A 21,378-nucleotide genomic window follows, 5' to 3' on the forward strand; every position below is an offset into this window, starting at 1 on the left:
TGTGCATCGCTCTGATGAGACCGGCCGCCATCTTTACTCCCATCAACACACAGCACATCGCTGCCGGTGGGGCGGAACACCACTCAATCGACCCACAGTTGATTTCTAGGAACCGCCGATTAGACCTGGCGCACCTCCACCACTACCTCCACCATCACCGTTGTTTTCCACTCAAATAAATTGCCGCTTTTGAAATCCGTTCGCTAACTCCAGCTGCACCGCAACACCACAATGGGAGAGCGAGAGGACCTAGTTTACCAGGCAAAGCTCGCCGAGCAGGCAGAGCGATATGACGGTAAGGACGCACTTATTTTCCCGGGGCTGGCGCGTGAGAGGGGGACATGTTCGCGTGAGCTAACGTTAGCTCACGTTAACAGGGAAGTGCTCAGCTAGCTACAATGTTAGCCACGGCTAACCAGTAAGAGGAGCTAACGCAGGCTAACGGCCGTCGTTGTGTCAGCTTAACAGTACATTGACATGGCAGTTGGCCTTTGGATTTTGGGGGAGAATTAATATTAAATATAATTGTAAATATTAAAAACAGTAAATGTCATAAAGCTCCTGTGTTTTTTAGAAGAAAAAAAATGTACGGATGGTGGCTAACGTGTAGCGAAGGCGGGCCCATAACAAAATGGCGGATGACTGGAGCGTCAACTGTCAGCACCATGCTAACGATATTAACGTTTGAGCTACTGGGTCCGGTTATAGCTACTAGAAGCTAACACCCCAGTGTCATGGCCCTGTTATTTCTATGTATAATTTTGTACAACAATAATACATTTGTACATTAATAATCCCCATTTCCGGTGCACTCTCTGTCACACCTTTAAGGGCCTTGTATGAGGCTGTTTTTAGACTGGCTGTCGTCGCCACTGGTTAATACGTTGCCCAGTAACGTTTGAGTGCATGTGCCATGACTCACTCAGTGTATTTACAGAGTACTTTATGGGCTACTGGATTATAATGGTAACCTCACTGGAATGTAGTACAATCATTCTGGGTTTTTATTCTTTGCTGCAATAGTCACATCATCACATGTTAAACATGTCAGTGAAAAGATTAATTTATATAGTGCTTTATTTAACAAAAAACATATATACATATTTATAGGTTTTTTTAAACAGAATAACTAAACCAACATGTCATATATATATATATATATATATATATATATATATATATATATATATATATCTCACATTATATATACAAAGTATTGAAAATAATATATATATATATATATATATATATATGTAAACCACAGAATAACTAAACCAACTTGTATATTATATATATATATATATATATATATATATAAATACAACACATATTTTCAATACTTTGTATGTATAATATATATATATATATATATATATATATATATATATATATAAATAAATCACATTATATATATTATACATACAAAGTATTGAAAATATGTGATATATATATATATATATATATATATACATACACACAAAAATTTTAAACCACATAATAACTAAACCAACATGTGATGTATATAAAAGAATAGTTAAATATATATATAATATATATATATAAATCATATTATAAATATATATCATTTTGTTTAAACAACAGAACAACTAAACTAACATGTGATAGAAAATAATAATTATATATCTGTGTGTGTGTGTGTGTGTGTGTGTGTGTGTGTGTGTGTGTCGGTGAAAAGACAAATTTCTATAGTGCTTCATAGATGGGGCATGGGGGAAAATCATATACATTTAGCTATTTATATCATAATAACTTTATTTATATAGCACCTTTTTAAGAACAGAGTTTACAAAGTGTCCGTCGTTCTCTACGTTTTAACCCTTAAACACATTACTTCATGCCACAGCAGATCATTAGGTCTGCACCACTACAAGACCGTGACAACCAAATGTTGAATTAAAAAACCACCTGTGAAGCTTTTACTCTCAACAATAGTTAAAACAAAAGATATCGTAGAGAAGTGGGCTGTAACGTGACGGTGGGAAAAAAAATCAATACACATAATCTCCTCAATACCAGTTGTGTCTTACGTACATTGTGCATCAATCAACAGTCATTAATACAAACGTTCTCACAATACATTTTCACCCATTACAGTCAAGAGACGTTCCAGACCATCCCCAACACAGTGCGTTTAAAAAAAAAAACACACACCTTTAAACATCTGTATTTAAACATTTAACACCAAAAAATGAGATTTTAAGAAGATCACATTTGTACACAACGTTATAATTAACCGTCCAATACTCATTTTTTTACTGAATAGAGCTTGAACGGATCCTAATGTAACTCAATTGCAACCTCCGTACGTTAGCCGCTAGCTCCGCTGTTTAGCCCCTACAAGCTAACGTTGAAACGCAGGTGCGTAGTATTAGTTCGCACATGTGCAGTAGCGACCGGCTAGCGAGCGACATGCGTTGTTCCTTTGTAGCGCACAGACTCACTCCATCAGTCACGGCTGTATCGGAGGAATCTCCGATAGGAACATGTGGACCCAGCCGTCGTTTACCAAACAGAAGTCCTACTTTAAATTACATCTTTTGAAGGTTGAGGTGTGCGCTGTGGGCCGCATTGCACCTCCCCAAGCTACTGACGTGTGTGTGTGTGTGTGTGTGTGTGTGTGTGTGTGTGTGTGTGTGTGTGTGTGTGTGTGTGTGTGTGTGTGTGTGTGTGTGTGTGTGTGTGTGTGTGTGTTTGTTGGGTTGTTGCCAATGAATAGATGGACGTTTTGTGCCTCAACATGCACTCTAAACACCCTCTGTCGCTTCACGGTCACACCTGACTTGCATATTCTGTAAGCTGTAAATTATTATCTTTGAGCACAACGTCCCTCACGCCTGACAAATTTACCCATAATGCTTTTAGGAACAACCACGAAAGTGTCATAAATCGGTGGTTACCATCTGAATCCCTGCCAGTTGGAGGCGCTGTGTCACTGATCATTTAATTGATTTAAAAGACGTAAGATATTGAATCTCGTTAGTCAGACAGCAGGAATCCTCAGAAGATTGACGGCTGTTCTCGAGATGTAATGAATAACATATCTCTTGAGTTCTCACAGGTTGATTGTGTGTCTCCTCCACAGAGATGGTGGTGTCTATGAAGAACGTGGCCGGCATGGACGTGGAGCTCACAGTGGAGGAGAGGAACCTCCTATCGGTGGCCTACAAGAACGTGATCGGAGCTCGGAGAGCCTCCTGGAGGATAATCAGCAGCATCGAGCAGAGGGAAGAGAGCAAGGGCGTGGAGGAGAAGCTGAAGATGATCCGGGAATACAGGCAAACGGTAAAGTACCAGGATGTCACTTACCCCCCCAAAGACTAGCTCAGCGTTTCTATTTAGACGGTGGTCTGTAAAGGAGCACATTGTCCCCAAATACATCTTCTCAGATTTTGCGTGAGGTCACTGTGCTCATATGAAATGTTACACACCAGAAGCAGCTACTGGACACACTGCTTCTGAGTCATAGTTTGGCAAAGTCCTCCGCTCTGTCCTGGTGTTATGAAGGAGAAATGAGAGCTGGCTGCTAAATGTGGGAGAGATGGGAGAGGCTGCAGTCCAACGACCTGATGGGAGTCAGAGTCAGCTGATCCTGCTGTGGTTCCTTCACGTCTTCTGTGGTTCCATCACGTCTTCTGTGGTTCCTTCGCGTTTTCTGTGGTTCCTTCGCGTCTTCTGTGGTGCCTTCGCGTCTTCTGTTGTTCCTTCACGTCTTCGGTGGTTCCGTCACGTCTTCGGTGGTTCCTTCACGTCTTCCGTTGTAACTTCACGTCTTCTGTGGTTCCTTCACGTCTTCTGTTGTTCCTTCACGTCTTCGGTGGTTCCTTCACGTCTTCTGTGGTTCCTTCGTGTCTTTTGTGGTTCCTTCGCGTCTTCTGTGGTGCCTTCGCGTCTTCTGTTGTTCCTTCGCGTCTTCGGTGGTTCCTTCACATCTTTCGTGATGCCTTCACGTCTTCTGTTGTTCCTTCACGTCTTCCGTTGTTCCTTCACGTCTTCTGTGGTTCCTTCACGTCTTCCGTTGTTCCTTCACGTCTTCTGTGGTTCCATCACGTCTTCCGTTGTTCCTTCACGTCTTCCGTGGTTCCTTTGCGTCTTCTGTGGTTCCTTTGCGTCTTCTGTTGTTCCTTCACGTCTTCTGTGGTTCCTTCGCATCTTCTGTGGTTCCTTCACGTCTTCCGTGGTTCCTTCACGTCTTCTGTGGTTTCTTCACGTCTTCTGTTGTTCCGTCACGTCTTCCGTTGCTCCTTCAAGTCTTCTGTGGTTCCTTCAACTCTTCTGTGGTTCCTTCACGTCTTCTGTGGTTCCTTCGTGTCTTTTGTGGTTCCTTCGCGTCTTCTGTGGTGCCTTCGCGTCTTCTGTTGTTCCTTCGCGTCTTCGGTGGTTCCTTCACATCTTTCGTGATGCCTTCACGTCTTCTGTTGTTCCTTCACGTCTTCCGTTGTTCCTTCACGTCTTCTGTGGTTCCTTCACGTCTTCCGTTGTTCCTTCACGTCTTCTGTGGTTCCATCACGTCTTCCGTTGTTCCTTCACGTCTTCCGTGGTTCCTTTGCGTCTTCTGTGGTTCCTTTGCGTCTTCTGTTGTTCCTTCACGTCTTCTGTGGTTCCTTCGCATCTTCTGTGGTTCCTTCACGTCTTCCGTGGTTCCTTCACGTCTTCTGTGGTTTCTTCACGTCTTCTGTTGTTCCGTCACGTCTTCCGTTGCTCCTTCAAGTCTTCTGTGGTTCCTTCAACTCTTCTGTGGTTCCTTCACGTCTTCTGTGGTTCCTTTACGTCTTCTGTGGTTCTCCAACTCCCTTAGGGAACACATTTGTTGCAGGTTGTTAGCATTGGGTTTAAAAAGGAAGAGGCAAAAAATACAATACATACAATATATGAAATATGGTAATAATACATTACAAACAACAACAGAAAAAAGACATTTTAAAGTTAAATTCATCCAGTTTGAGACGAGATACCGATCACCTTTAAATAAAATGATCAACATGTATTTGCTGGTAGAATTGTTTTGTTCATTTTGTTTGTTTGTTGGTCGGTCAGGTGGAGAAGGAGCTGAAGACGATCTGCGGTGATATTCTGGATGCACTGGACAGACATCTACTCCCCTCTGCTGTCATGGGAGAGTCTAAGGTCTTCTACAACAAAATGTAAGAGCTCTACAGCAGTAGAGGAATAATGAAGAAGCACACCATGAGTCGGTTAATCATGGAGTACTGAGAGGGAACTCGCTCTTCAGAACCGGAGGCTGCCGTTGAGACCGTCAAAATAATTAACTTGTAACGTCATCACACACTTAATTAGTTTATTTTGTTTCTAACTCCAGGAAGGGGGACTACCACAGGTACCTGGCAGAGTTCGCCACCGGCAACCACAGAAAGGAGGCGGCGGAGAACAGCCTGGTGGCGTACAAGACGGCCACCGACCTCGCCATGCTGGAGCTCCCGCCCACGCACCCCATCCGCCTCGGCCTCGCCCTCAACTTCTCCGTCTTCTACTACGAGATCTTAAACTCCCCCGACCGCGCCTGCAGGTCACTGTTCCTCTATAAGTTACATATTTATGAAAGGATATGAACGGGAGCCTTTGGTTAAATGTTGACGTGTGTTTTCTCAGGTTGGCGAAGGCTGCGTTCGACGACGCCATCGCAGAACTGGACACACTGAATGAAGACAGCTACAAGGACTCCACACTTATCATGCAGTTGTTACGTGACAACCTGACACTATGGACTTCAGACATGCAGGGAGAAGGTAAGAGTCAGAACGCTCTCCTTCAGCCTCGTTGACGTTGTGACTGAGAAGGAGCACTATTAAAGAGTGAGGGAGTCCGGTTGTAGAAGGTCAGTCGAGTCCAAAGTTAAGCCAGGGTTTAAAAAGCCACACTTAACGTCGGCTTAAGTCTTCAGGACCCGGATCCTGCTGCTCACAGCGAGCAGGTCCAGATACCGAGAAGTCAAAACCGTCCAGAGCACAGGAAGTGACCATATGTGGACTGAGGAGGAGTGACGTAGAGACGCCGTATACGTCTAGAGAAGATACCTGTCAATCAGCATGTAGCCCCGCCCCTAAAGCATCCCCTGCTTTCTGGTCTGTTTGACTCTAAATGGAGCATAATGTACTAAATGAACATCATGCTGTATTGAAGAAGACTGTAAACTAGAGATTGAGACCATAAACTCATGTTTACAATGTTTACTGAGGGAATAAATCAAGAGAGAAGTAGAGTCATTTTAGACTAGACTTCTATAGAACCAGAGGAGTCGCCCCCTGGTGGACACTAGAGAGAATGCAGCTTTAGGTCCTCGGTCTGAGACGAGATGTCTTCACAGCCGCTTGGTTTCACCCCAGAAAGCCTCAACTTTGTAGCAAAGACACTGGCGCGAATTATTTAAATCCCAAGAGACGTGATGTTATTGCCATCGGCCTCGTTTCATTCGTTCTCTCGTTCTTCACTCATTCCGGTAGTTTGCGTTTGCAACTCGTCATCTCTTTCTTTTCTTTCTCATTCCCTCTGCTGTAGAGTCCTAGAGGAATCTCTCTCTCTCTCTCTCTCTCTCTCTCTCTCTCTCTCTCTCTCTCTCTCTCTCTCTCTCTCTCTGGTTTAATAATTAAATGTCTCTCCTGTCTCTCTCTCTCCAGTCTGTCTCTCTGTGTGTCTGTCTCTCTCTCTCTGGTTTAATAATTAAATGTCTCTCCTGTCTCTCTCTCTCTGTCTGTCTCTCTCTGTGTGTGTGTCTGTCTCTCTCTGTCTCTCTCTCTGTGTCTCTCTCTCTCTCGCACTCTCTCTCTCTCTGGTTTAATAATTAAATGTCTCTCCTGTCTCTCTCTCTGTGTCTCTCTCTCCTGTCTGTCTCTCTGTGTGTCTGTCTCTCTCTCTCTATGTCTCTCTCTCTCTCTCTCTCTCTCTCTCTCTCTCTCTCTCTGGTTTAATAATTAAATGTCTCTCCTGTCTCTCTCTCTCCAGTCTGTCTCTCTCTGTGTGTCTGTCTCTCTCTCTCTGGTTTAATAATTAAATGTCTCTCCTGTCTCTCTCTCTCTGTCTGTCTCTCTCTGTGTGTCTGTCTCTCTCTGTCTCTCTCTCTGTGTCTCTCTCTCCTGTCTGTCTCTCTGTGTGTCTGTCTCTCTCTCTATGTCTCTCTCTCTCTCTCTCTCTCTCTCTCTCTCTCTCTCTCTCTCTCTCTCTCTCTCTCTCTCTGGTTTAATAATTAAATGTCTCTCCTGTCTCTTTCTCTGTCTCTCTCTCCTGTCTCTCTCTCTCTCTCTCTCTCTCTGTCTCTCTCTCCTGTCTCTCTCTGTGTGTGTGTGTGTGTGTGTGTGTGTGTGTGTCTCTCTCTCTCTCTCTCTCTCTCTCTCTCTCTCTCTCTCTCTCTCTCTCTCTCTCTCTCACTCACTCGTCGGTTGGATTCTGTATTAACTTGTTGGTAGCAGGTTGAGGTCTTTGATCTTCCACCAGAGACGGTTCAACCAGCTGAGTTTGACTTGTGTTGCCTCAGAGCTTTAGATCATGTTAACCATCATTCAGACACATGAGGTGGTTAGGACACTAGAGGACATGCTGTGAGGGTTCATGAGGGTTCATCACGTTGTCGTTGATCCTTTACACACACTGGTTCTCCTGCTGATGTGAAGACGTCAACAGAAGCTTGTAAATGAGTCACGTTCTGTGAAGTTCTACTTTGACCTTTAAACGGTGTGTGTGTGTGTGTGTGTGTGTGTGTGTGTGTGTGAGAGAATTAAAAGGTGGAGTCGTACGAGTCACTGTGTTTTTTTTCCACACTATTCTGTCCTGCAAGTATTTCAGAATAAAAGCCTTAAATGTGAAGTCATTCTGTCCACAGAAAAATAGCTAGAATTCCTTTTATTTTGAAAATACAAACAGGAAGTGCTGAAAGATATTAACATTGTCTTCATGTCTCCAGATATAGACATTAAAGCTGTCCTCATGTTCCCTCGTCTCTTAAAGTAGTTCAGACAAGTAACAAAACACAGTTTTTACATACTTGTATTTTGTGCCACTTAATACTTCTAATTTACTACATTCCAAAAGTAAAATTGTACACTTTATTTCACTTCATGTATTTGGCAGATCACTCAGAAAATAAGGTTTTTAAGACTGTTAAAGAGAGAAGTATGTAGTGTATAACGTATATAAAGTGTACAAAGTACACATTAGTGCTTCAGTAGTATTTACACCATCAGATCATCTCTGTGTATTTATAATACTTTCACTTCTGATCAGTTTAGGTATTAAAATACACCTGATTCTACTTTTGCACTTTTTTCCGCTAAGCAGTTTTTAAAAGCAGGACTTTTAACTTGTAAAGAAATATTTTTGTGTATTATAGCATCGCTACTTTTACTCCAGTAAAAAGCTTTTGAATACTTTTTTGTCACCGGTATCAGTAAATAAGACTGGTCAGAAAATACAAAACGAAACACAAAAACAAAATCGATGACATGTAGCCCGATGCTAAGCTAACGCTGCGCGCTGGCCCTTTAAGAATGTAAAGCGTGAATAAGACGCTGACGGTCTTTCTTCTTCTTCTTCACCAGGTGAAGAACAAAACACAGAGACGCTGCAGGACGTTGAAGACGAGGCCCAGTGAGACGAAGACAACGACGCCAACAGCCAACAACTTGAGACCCCTCCCCCCCCCCCCCTCCACACACACACACACACACACACCTCCACCCTTCCTCGCCTCCTCACCCTCCTCCACCCTTCCTCACCATCCTCCTTTCCTTTTTCCTTTCTTCCGCCTCTGCAGCTCCGTGAAGCCCAGCAGGGCCACGAGGAGCCAACAAGTTTTATTTTTCTCTTCTTTTTTATTTTTATATATTAGCCCTTACATCATTCAAGTAAATAGCACTTAATTGAGACAGGAAATACAATGTTAGAAAGTCAAAGATGAAGAAGAGAGAGTCCCTGGGTTGTTTTTCTGTTGTTGGTTGTTTCGTTTTTTTTTTTTTGTCCTGGTACAAGCGGTTCTGAAATCTTTTGTTTTCATTATTGTTGTTTTTTTTTTTGTTGCTTTTTCTCCTCCATATTTTTATCAGTTGCTGGATGTATTGAGAATTTTTTCTTAATGTAATTACAGAAATTAACTTTTATTACTGATAATGTTGACTATTAGTTATGGGAGCTGTTTTATCTGTTTTAGTGTAATGTCATGCGAATCATTTTATTGTTTTTGGTTTGTGTTTTTTGGGGGGGCAATTTGGAAAACGACAAGTGCCCTTTTTTTTTTTTTTTCTTCTTCTTTTTTTTTGTTAGGTTTTTCAGAGGAAGTTGGCAAAGTTCTCGATATCCAGGTGGGGCAAAGAAGTGCTTAACTTTTACACCATAGTGGTTCTGTTGTCACGTTTCTGTAGTCGTTCCTTGGACTGTACGTTGTGCTGAAATACTGTAACTGTAAACATGCTGAATCTATGAAGGTGGACTTATCCATAAATTGGTGGTTTTAATTAAATGAATAAAAAGACTTGAGTCTCGGTTTTGGCCCCGCCTCCTCGAACGGAGAACTCTTAAAATTGACAGGAGTGTCAGTGCTTTGCATGAGTTAACACATTGTTCTTCTCTTTTTTTTTTTCTTCTGCTGCTTCTCCCCTACTTTTCTAAAGCTCCCCTTGAGTTCAAAGGTTTTCTTTTTGTTTCTCCTCTTTGGTTTCTTTTTTGCTTCATTATGTGTAACTTGGAGCTGATTTGTACTACTGGATATCTGACTGGAGCCACAGACAGGGAATCTGTATTGTTCTTACTGAAACACAGCATGGAATTAACATTAAACAATCTAAATTAAACGTTATGAACTGAGTCGTCGTGTTTATGTTGTTTGATGAACGAGGAACTTTACTTTTGTGTTGATTCTGGTGCCCCCCTGTGGACTAAAGTGGTAGTGTCTGAGCGCCAGAGTCCTTTTTAGAAAAGTCATATTACATTTTGAGAACCAGAAAACCTAATCAGTACTGCCATACTGGTCTACTACCTGGTACTGGGATATCTTTGACAGCAGATGATGGTAATTTGATGAAAAAAACAACAAAATAAAGTTACTACGAGGAACTTTTGTGTTGATTTTGGCGCCCCCTGTGAACTAAAGATGTAGTGTCTCTGAGCACCAAAGTCCCTGTAGAAAACCTCATTGTACTGCAGCAGGGTCTGACAGTCTTCCTCCTCTCAGTCCTGGCTCTGGTTCTCCCGTTGCCTCCCTTCCCTCCAGCGGGTCTCCAGCAATACGTCCTGGGTCTAACCTCTGGGGATTCACATTAGTCCTGGTGTCGGTTCCGATCGCTCCTACAGACTATAAACATTTGCACTACAACCTTGTTATAAGTTTTATACATTCATTTCTTCACAACTGAAAAAATAATCTGCGTCAAATACCGGCTTTCCAGAACTAGTTGAACCCGCTGCACAGCGTTGCCACACGGAGCAGATGTTGCCACTGGAATCCCCAGTTGGCGACAGCGAGCGTAATCATAAATTTATACGTCCTATTTATAGTGTTTGAGAGACAAATGCAATCTTAATGCCGGTGGTTCTGCAGCGACTGCAAAACACAAATGTTTCCGTGAGGCTCAGACAAAGATGGTGTCGCTGTATTTTTAGATTTAATCACAGATTTAGTGACTAATTCGTGCCGTTTTCTTGACAATTTTAGTTTATTTTTCCCTCATTTAACCTTTTTTGCCTCCCTGGGTTCAGTTGCTTGTAACCTCTGTAGCAGTTGCAACCTGTGCTACAGTTACATCACCATTAATAACGGCCCGGGCTCAGTGCCTAGAGCCTAAATTTAGCCTCAGGTGAAAGTGGAGGAGTCTAACGGAAAGTGGGCTGAGTGCAACAGCCAGCCGGTTAAAAATGACTTCCTTCCTGCAGTGTGAGGTGCAGCTGAGGGCGACACCGATCAAGACATATGATCAGAACCCCCCCCCCCCCTTCTTCTTCTGTAGCGCCACTGTCAGGTTAGACTTTCTCCTTGACCAAAACGTAGGTTCATGACAAGAAAAACAAGTGGATTTCAGTTTGATTTAATATTCCTGCTCTCCAGAGGATGAAACATATTGTTTTTTGTTCCCCGGTGACCTTTTTTTAAATAGCAAAACTATCAGGCCAAAGGTTTTTTTTTTTTTTACAAGAAATGTCAAAATCTGTTCAAATCGTAAGTGGCAGATTGTCTTGAGACATTTTACTACACACATTCATGCTCCACAGAGGATGAGCGCTTTCTATTTCTCCATTTGTGAAGACGTTCGAGGTCCTCAGAGTTTTGCAATCCCCTGACCTCGACCACACCATGAAGTTGACTTTTTGATTTTTGAGTAAAATGTCTCAATGACTATTGCATGGATTTCCAGCTAATTTGGTCCAGACATTTATGGTCCCCAGAGGATGTGTCCTCATGACTGGTGATCCCCTAACTTTTCCTCTAGTGCCACCATGAAGTTGGCATTTCTTTTTTTTGTGGAATGTCTCATTGACTTTTGTATGGATTTCCAGCTGAAAAATGACTACACACATTCATAGTCCCAAGAGAATGAGTGCTTTCCATTTCTCCATTTTTTAGAGACATTTAAGGTCCCCAGAGTTTGGTAATCCTCTGACTTTTCCTCTAGCGCCTCCAGCACTCACCCAGTGAGATATTTTAACATCTACAGGACAAAGACGTTTATGGTTCCCAGAGGATATATCATAATGACTTTTCCTCTAGCGCCACCATGAAGTTGACACATTTTTTGTTTTTTTTGAGTGGAATTTCTCAATTACTATTGCATGTATTTCTTGCTTATTTGGTACAGACGTTCATGGTTCCCAGAAGATGTACCCTAATGACTTTGATGATCTCCTGATTTGTACTGTAGCACCACAATGAAGTTGACTTTTTTTTTTTAATGAAATGTCTCAATGACTATTAAATGGATTTCTGGCTAATTTGGCACAGAGGTTCATGGTCCCCAGAGAATGTTACCCTAATGATTTTGGTGATTCCCGTGACTTTTCCTCTAGCGCCACTATGAAGTTGACATTTGTGATTTTGAGCGGAATGTCTCAATGACTATGTATTTCTTGCTTATTTGGTACAAACGTTCATGGTTGCCAGAGGATGTACCCTAATGACGTTGGGTGATCCCCTGACACCCATTCATTGTATCTTCCTGATAGTAAGGTGTGATTTTACTGATTTACAGTCATGCAGAAAAAGTGGCAGCAAAGTGTCGTCCAAAGTTCGTCTGTCAAACCTTTTTTGACAACAGAACATCTTTACATGTATTTCTGGTGCTCTTGGCAATATATATACATATATATACTGTATATATATGGGATATATTTGGTGGTAATTTAAGGAAAAACTATTTTACTTTTGTCCAAAATAATTCAGTTTTTAGAGCCACAATCTCAGATAAATGGTGTTATTAAAAGCTGCTACCAGGAACTTTAATTTTGTGTTAATTTTGACGCTCCTTCGGTTCTTTAGAGCCTCTTCTACATCTACTGGTGCATTTTTTATACCAGTACAGTTTTTGCTTAGTCAGGTTTTTTTGCTGCAGAATGTAAAACGAAGAAGCCGCCACACAAACAGACGCCTCGTGACGACCCTCCGGGGAGGCTGTTGAGTGGTTTCTCCTGGTTGTAACGTGAAACCTCAAGAGGGCAGCAAGTCCCAGCTAATCTGACGCTACATATGCAACCTAAAATAATTTCCACAGGAGGTGGAGGTTGGATGTGAGGGGGGGGACGGGGGGGGGGGGGGGGGGGACGGCAACATAACTTAACATTCCGTTCATTATATTTCTGAAGACCCTGTTCCTTAGAGGGTGTGGTCCTCTGGTCCTCTGGTCCTCTGGTCCTCTGGTCCTCCTCTACATCTGCAGCCTCATTGGCGTCCTCGAGCTTCCTTAGGAAACTGGAGACTGCAGCGGTGGAGAGCGAGATTACTGCTTGCTGGGAACAAACGTCAATGAAATATATTATGGACTTCCTCCTCTGCTGCAGAGACAGCAGCTATAAATAGCCGGTCGGGGGGGTGGGGGGGTATTATTTTTAAGGCAACACTTGTGAGGTTTACTCAGCCCTGGTCTGATCTGGTCTGGGCCCTGAGCCGCCTCAGTGAGGGATCTGGTTGCAGGACTCTGCACCACAGAAATACACAGCAGGATGAACCTGTGAACCCCCCCCCCACTTCAAATCCACCAAACATTTAAATGTCTTTCAGAGCATCTGTGCAGGACGAGCACACGCTTGTTCTCCCACAATGCATCTCTCTTTCTCTGGCAGGCAGGATTGATTGTTTGGGTTAAATGAATATACTGGCTTCTTCTTCTGTTATTGTAGTGATTGTGTTGTTATTGTTTTGTGTCTGTTGTAATGTTTTATTAGTGATTAATTTTTACCTTATTTTGCTTTGTCTGTCACACAACTTTATGAGCTATATAAATATATCAATAAGGTTTATATTATTTTTCATATTATTGTTATAATAATAATAATAATTATTATTATTATAATAATAATAATTATTATTATTATAACACATAACAATAATAATTATTATTATTGTCATTATTATTAATAATAATAATCATAATAGTAATCTAAATCTAAAAAAATCTAAATTAGTACAATAAATAAGTAATCAAACAGTTCAAATATAATAAATATATATTTTATTTATACTTTATTATAAAATTAAACCAAACTATTTAGTTATATATATATATATATATATATAAAGAGAGAGAGAGAGAGAGAGAGAGATTATAGAATATATATATATATATATATATATATATATATATATATATATCGAGAATATGTATATACGTATATATATTTATATAGATATATAGACATAGAGATATAAAGATAAAGAGAATGAATGAATGTTTCTCACCTTTTTAGTCTGATGTTGATTCCACAGCGACACTCTGGGTCACCACAGGTAATGCAGGAGTTACAGCTATAGATAGTCTATCTTTGAAATATGTAATTATGTGTAATTCATAGATACAACTCCAACAGGATAGTAAATGATTTGTCTCTCATCGTGTTTCTTTCCGACATGAGGAGGTCCACTGAAGAGGCTCTCCATCATTCTGGGTATTAGATTGTTGATGTTTTTACAGCTGTTGGTCGTGTGAAGTCAGATCGTTCTGTACGGACCTTAAAAACCTCATATCTGTGTGTGTGTGTGTGTGTGTGTGTGTGTGTGTGTTGGCACTGACAGTTTGTTCCCAGAGTCTCTGGCAGTAGCTGCCTCTGTCGTCTCGTCGTGACTCATCTTCAGCGTGTTGAAGCAAAGGAAACACACACACACACACACACACACACACACACACACACACACACACACACACACACACACACACACAGTGAACACACAAAGCAAACAGAAGACTCAGATATTTCAGCAAAAAAGGAAAAAGGAAGTGTAATCTCCAAAGTCTTGGTATAAAGACAGATGTGAGTGTTTTTACAACTGCAGAGGAAGCGTCACTTGATGAGCTCTCACTCCTCATCATGGACATTGTTCACTTTGTCATCAGGCAGCTCATGTTCATCTCTGATTATGTTAATGATTTAAATGTAATAGTGGTAATTGTTTGTGATCCCTGCGTCGTTTCATTTCACTTTCATTTCACATGAAGTAACAACAGGAACTCGAGGATGTCAGTCACTTCCAAACTATGTGTTCTTATTTTAGAATAAAAACTGGGCGGAGCCGTTGTCTGCTGCGAGGCCACGGAGTGTATGTGTGTGTGTGTGTCTGTGTGTGTGTGTGTGTGTGTGTGTGTGTGTGTCTGTGTGTGTAAGTGTGTGTCAAGGCCACAGGTTTCCTGTTGATGCCAGGCTGTCAGGAATGCCTCCAGCTGGGGTCAGAGGTCAAAGGATGTGTGTCACTGTCACCCCCCCCCCTCTACTCACACACACACAAATACTGTACCACACACACCCTAAAAGATATACAAGTTCATGACATGTGCACTTTTTTTTTTTTTTAATATAGCTGCTCAGTTAATATTTATTCAAATCAAAATAATTTCCTGTCCTGTTAATCATCGTTATCTCTAGCTCCTTTACTGCGACGTCAGGCCACATTTGTACAGCCCCCCCCCCCCAAAAAAAAAAACATGATCATAATGCGCATAAGTTACCGTTCGTGTCCGTCAGCGCTGACAGCGAGCAAACAGGAATGCAGAGGAGGAGGGAGGTCCGCAGTCATCAGACGGGTCAGGATGGTCATCCACATGATGTATGTTTATCTATGAGAGGGGAGCTGTTTAGATTTCTATGTCATAAATTATCCCACGCCCACCCCTCTATCAATATGATGAGTGTTTGAATCCCTGTGTGTGTGTGTGTGTGTGTGTTCAGTGTCAATGAGGCCCTGGTCTTGTCGAGTCCTTGGGGACAGGATGTGCACAAGAGCGCAAGTCCCTTTTTTTGTTTTTTAGAAAGTGTGTGCAAACGCGTGGCTCTTGCTTGTTTATCCTCAGGGAAGCGCCGGTGGGTTCCATCATACATACACACTAACACACACACACACACACACGCACACACTCTAACACATACACTCTCAATCTACTGGGCGGGTACTGGGAATGTTAGAGGCAGGATGCTAGGGCCTAGGAGGAAACCCTGTTCAGACCAGCCCAAGTGTGTGTGTGTGTGTGTGTGTGTGTGTGTGTGTGTGTGTGTGTGTGTGCCATGTTTAAAAAAACGTGGACACATGTGCCATCAATTATCAAATAACAAGTATGTGGAAGCGACAAGATAAAATAGACCAGTGACAGTTTACCTTCTGGGTACTTTTACCTCAGGTGGTACGGCTACTTCTACAGGTGGAACGACTGTGGAATAGCTCAACTAATATATAAAAAATAAAGCAGAAATTACAATTTATAAATAGATATCCACATATTTAATCAGTTGTAACATGTTATCTAACTGAGATGTAAGGAAACTAGTTAATAAGCACATAAATGGTTGCAATATTTAGCTTAAAGTAAAAACATTATATAGTTAGAATTGTTGGATACAAGTTATTAGTTATTAGTATTATTAGTTATGAGATATAGTTATTTAAAGTAATAACATTAATTAGGCATAGTGGTGATTGTTAGCTTAAAGTAGGCTAATGAATAAAGTGCTGCTAGCTAGCTAGCTAGCAAATTGGTAAGGGATAAATGGTTTAAATAGTTAGCTAAAAGTATGATAAATGGTTGAAATAGTTAGCTAAAATTAATGATATATAGTTAGCTAAAAGTATGAGCAATATTTGAAATAGTTAGCTAAAATGAATGATATATAGTTAGCTTCAAGTAATGATATATAGTTAGCTACAAGTAATGATAAATAGTTAGCTAAAAGTATGAAACATGTTTGAAATAGTTAGCTAAAAGTAATGATAAATAGTTAGCTAAAATTAATGATAAATAGTTAGCTAAAAGTAATGATAAATAGTTAGCTAAAAGTATGATACATGTTTGAAATAGTTAGCTAAAATGAATGATAAATAGTTAACTAAAAGTATGATACATGTTTGAAATAGTTAGCTAAAAGTTATGATAAATAGTTAGCTAAAAGTATGATACATGTTTGAAATAGTTAGCAAAAAGTTATGATAAATAGTTATCTTAAAGTAATGATAAATAGTTAGCTAAAAGTTATGATAAATAGTTAGCTAAAAGTAATGATAATTAGTTAGCTAAAAGTAATGATAAATAGTTAGCTAAAATTAATGATAAATACTTAACTAAAAGTATGATACATGTTTGAAATAGTTAGCTAAAAGTAATGTTAACTAAAAGTAATGATAAATAGTTAGCTGAAAATAATGATAAATGATTATTATTTTGCTAAAAGTAATGAGAAATGGTTATTCGAGTAATGCCACCCCAAGTAGTAAAAATGCAAACTTGACTAAACCAACTGAACATTGACAGTTAAATTGAATGTAAAAATCTTGAAGCAATATCCACTTTTATAGAATCAATAGTTTATCTGACAGAGCTCTATGGGGTTCATCAGGCAGAAGAAAGATTGGGATCCACTGAACTAGACTTCTTCTTGTGTTATTATTCTGTTATGATTTTGACAAAAAGAAAATCAAGTCACAGCTAAGAACAAGACACAGATATGTTTCTCTTCCCATGCACACACACACACACACACACACACACACACACACACACACACACACACTCACACTCACACTCACACCATGTAAGACAAAAGACACATATCCTCTGCATGTGACATCCATCTCAGAATGGGCTGAGCTCCATATCCTCCCTCATGATCCCTCAACCAGAGAGGTAACATCCTCTGGCTGCTCACTGTGACTCACTGTGACTCTCCGCTCTGCAACAGGTAACACCCCAAATCCAAACCTCTGAGCCAAGTCACTGCTTTCTGCGCGTCAGGAGGTAAAGTTTCTCCATTCGTTAAGGTAAGAGCTTCCACCCGATGGATAACTTACTTCTCTTCACAAGCGTGAAATAAGTTACGTAAGATCTGCTCACTTGTATTTCTAACAGGAGACATTTTTTTGCTTTTTTGTGCATCTTTTTCTAGGCACATTCTCTTCTGGCCCTGAAATAAGGATTTGCCAACGAATATTTTGTTCCTGAGAAGAGAACCAGACAGCACCAAACAAGTCGGAATCACTTTAATAAAGAGGGACAAAGGGGGGGGGGGGAGAGAAACAAAAGGAGAACGATGATGGAATTAAGGATCCAGCTGATCCCAACGGGGGAAATCATCCTTTCTCCGGGGAAGAACGGAGAAAACTACTGCCACGGCTGCAGGGTCAGTTCACACACACACACACACACACACACACACATAAGTGGTCCGGTCTGAGACCAGATCTGGAGTCTTCCACTCCAGTGAAAGACTTGTTGCTGACACAGCTGATAGGGTTCACCTCCCATGAGGCGATGAGGTTGGGAAACATTTAAGAGCCGTAAAGTTGCTTCATAGTTTATTGGCTGTCGTGCAAATTGCATTGATAAATCAGAACAGATGTTGTTTTTGTAAATACGTTTGAATCCCATTTGGCTCTGAAGCAGCACTCAAATACATAAACACATAGTTGTGTTGACATGAACAGGGTGGGGATTCATGCAAACACTAGTTTGTTGCAGACGTCGGTACTAAGTGACATTAACAAGAACCACAGCTGTTTGGTGGGGCTGCTGTTTGTTCAAAGGGATTCTGGGAAATTTAGGAAAGTTAAAGTTACTACAAGAAACTTTGGTAGTGTTGGTTCTGTTGGTTCTGTTGGTCCCTGTGAACTAAAGCTGTAGTGTCTCTGAGCACCAGAGTCCCTTTAGAAAACCTCTCATTCTACTGCAGCAGGGTTCTGACAGTCTGAACCCTCTCAGTCCTGGTTCTGGTTCTCCCGTTGCCTACCCTTACCTCCAGTGGGTCTCCAGCAATACGTCCTGGGTCTCCAGCAGAGAGGAGACGCTCAGGAGGAGGAGGAGGAGGAGGAGATGCTGCTGCTGCTGCTGCTGCCGGGAGCAGAGCTTCTCCTCCTCCCTCCGGAGCTCCGACTGCAGGTCCAGATAAAAGTTCTTCACAGTGAATAAAACATGCTGCAAGAAAGTTAGTGCATCAAAACAGAAAACTATTAAAGCTTATTAAATATAATTTAAAGGGTTCTAAAACGTCTTCTGAAGGGAGCTTGCTAATGTCTGAGACCAACATTTTAATTATCTTAACCTAACATAATCATAACACAATCTCATGTATATTATAACGTAAAGCCTGCGTAGCGTCATGGGAGCGTCGGGTTGAATGAGACATGGGAGAGACGTCCCGTCACATACCTCTGCAGTGAGGTCTGATATCTGTACCGTATCTCAGGAATGAAGGGTTTAAATCATGGTATGAGGCGCCATGTGGTACAGTTGAGCGTGGGCTGACATGGGGTTAGCATGTACAGTGAGAGGAATGTGCCGGTTAATTCAGCATGCTGAGAGCTGGTCAGTGATGATTAGGGTGGTGGTGGTGGTGGTGGTGGTGGTGGGGGGGGGGGGGGGTGCTTGGACGGGAGGAAACAACAGAGACGTTCCAGAACACGGCTTCCTTTTTTTCCTCTTCCCACATTCCTCCAAGGTCAATTCACCCGGCGTCACCGTGTGTGTGTGTGTGTGTGTGTGTGTGTGTGTGTGTGTGTGTGTGTGTGTGTGTGTGTGTTTACAACGATACATATATATTAGGGAGTCAACCGTCTCGAGAACAAATTAAAAGACAAAGTGTTGCGTGGAGAAGTTTTGCCGCCGATTGTTTGGTTTTCGGTCCAGTACAGTCTGTCTGTCTAACATTGCCTCGTCAACAGGAAACAACCTGTGTGTGTGTGTGTGTGTGTGTGTGTGTGTGTGTGTGTGTGTGTGGTTAGGACTGAATCGATCACCCCCCCCCTCTGGCAGTGCAGCCACATTACAGTCCAGCTGACCGGCTGGTTGAGGTCACCTTCACATGTTGCATAACTCTGCAGAGATAGATGCAGTATTTTTAGATTAAAGTTCCAGTGAGGAACCTTTACCTGGTCCTGAACCAGGCTCAGTGTAGTCCTGGTCCTCTATCAGACCTCCATCAGTACAGAGACCATCAGAGAGAAGATGGTCTGTTTCTATAGAGTTATTCTTGATGATGTCATCGGAGCCACCGGGTCGGATTCTGGTGAAACCAGATGAACTCATGCAGGTTCACCAGAAACTCCTTCAGCTCAGACTCCAGCAGAGACCTGGTCCACCGTGGACAGACCCAGATCCTCCAGCAGAGACCCGGTCCACCGTGGACAGACCCAGATCCTCCAGTAGAGACCTGATCCACCGTGGACAGACCCAGATCCTCCAGCAGAGACCTGGTCCACCGTGGACAAGACACAGATCCGGCTTCACCTGCAGCCTTGGACCTGCAGCCGGAGCTCCGGAGGGAGGAGGAGAGCTCAGCTCCCGACAGCAGCAGCGTCTCCTCCTCCTCCTCCTCCTCCTCCTCCTCCAGGAGCAGAGCTTCTCCTCTCTGCTGGAGACCCAGGACGTATTGCTGGACTCTCTGGAGGGAAGGGAGGCAACGGGAGAACCAGAACCAGGACTGAGAGGGGCAGACTGTCAGACCCTGCTGCAGTAGAATGAGAGGTTTTCTAAAGGGACTCTGGTGAACCACTACCACTTTAGTCCACATGAGGCGCTAAAAGCAACATGAAATCAAAGTTCCTTTTAGGAACTTTAAGGTTTAACAAAAACTTTGCACTCTGCAATGAAATCTCATGGTGAGCATTTTATAGGCCAATTTGTGTATCATTAGATTCATTATGTCGAAATAGTTACCTTATTTATTTAAAAAATAATAATAATAATACATATATATATATATATATATATATATATATATATATATATATATATATATATATATATATATATATATATAAAGAAATAGAAAGAATAAAGGATTCAGTAGATCCTCATAAGTCAGCTGGGGCGTTGAGCACTTTATAACATGACCTCTCTGAACTTCTGTCATTGAGAATAAGTGAAATCATGGAGAAAGTGAAGCTGTTTGTTCGGGTTGGTGATGGAGGGAGAGACCGGAGCCCTGCCCTCGGGGTGGAGGTGCAGTGACAGCCTCGGTGTCGGTAGAGGGTACGACGGCTCCTCCAATCCGACCTCACGAGCTACGAGAGCGGCGTAACGCAGCCATATAGTCCGTCTCTGTGGCGCAACTACACCGAAAACACCCCGCGTGTGATAGATCAATGCGCCAGACTCCATTCACATATCACCTTATTTTATTTTAACGGCGTCTTACACACGCGGTCTCCCCTCCCGTTCAATGGCAGTTAAAGTTAAAAAGTTAGCATGCCGATTTGTTTCCTCTTAATTTTACTAATTCATGCTCAGTCAGCAGGTTTGTCAGTTCTGTGGATTATAATAAAAAGACAAATATCTACATTTTAGAACGCAGTTTGGCTGTGATATGATTATACGACATCAGGCTGATTCACAAACATGTACAAGTATTAAAGTATACATATATAAGTAGTGCTAATTAAAGCAGGATGTGGGCGTTTACTGATAAACGTCAGATAAGAAGACGTGTTTGCACAGAACACAATGACGACATGGATACAATGAACTATATCACTCATGCACGAGCTGATTTGTGAACTTCCTGCTCCGCGCTGCCCTTCAGTGACAGAGAGAGCGGAAACCACTCCTCCCCAAGTTTCACATCATTTTTATTAACATGAACAAAGAAGTGGGGCGCTCTGCTTGAAGGACAAAGTGCAGCCCGGCAGAGCCCAGCAGAGCCCCGCGTAGTGTGGGAGTGGTGCCGGTCGGACTGGGGAGT

General features: G+C 41.9%; 1 protein-coding gene across 1 annotated transcript; it reads left to right on the top strand.

The window, feature by feature from the left end:
- ywhae1 (tyrosine 3-monooxygenase/tryptophan 5-monooxygenase activation protein, epsilon polypeptide 1) lies at positions 1-9,820 on the top strand. The gene is made up of 6 exons (XM_068706060.1): positions 1-295; positions 3,104-3,303; positions 5,056-5,162; positions 5,339-5,545; positions 5,629-5,765; positions 8,568-9,820. Exons 1-6 carry the CDS (start codon positions 232-234, stop codon positions 8,618-8,620), a joined length of 768 nt encoding a protein of 255 aa, XP_068562161.1. The 5' UTR covers positions 1-231; the 3' UTR covers positions 8,621-9,820.
- The last annotated feature ends 11,558 nt before the right edge of the window (positions 9,821-21,378 follow it).

This window comes from Cebidichthys violaceus, unplaced genomic scaffold (assembly GCF_023349555.1).
Source record: "Cebidichthys violaceus isolate CVI_PGR_0920_01 unplaced genomic scaffold, fCebVio1.0.p SCAF_1, whole genome shotgun sequence".
Classification (NCBI taxonomy): Eukaryota; Metazoa; Chordata; class Actinopteri; order Perciformes; family Stichaeidae; genus Cebidichthys; species Cebidichthys violaceus.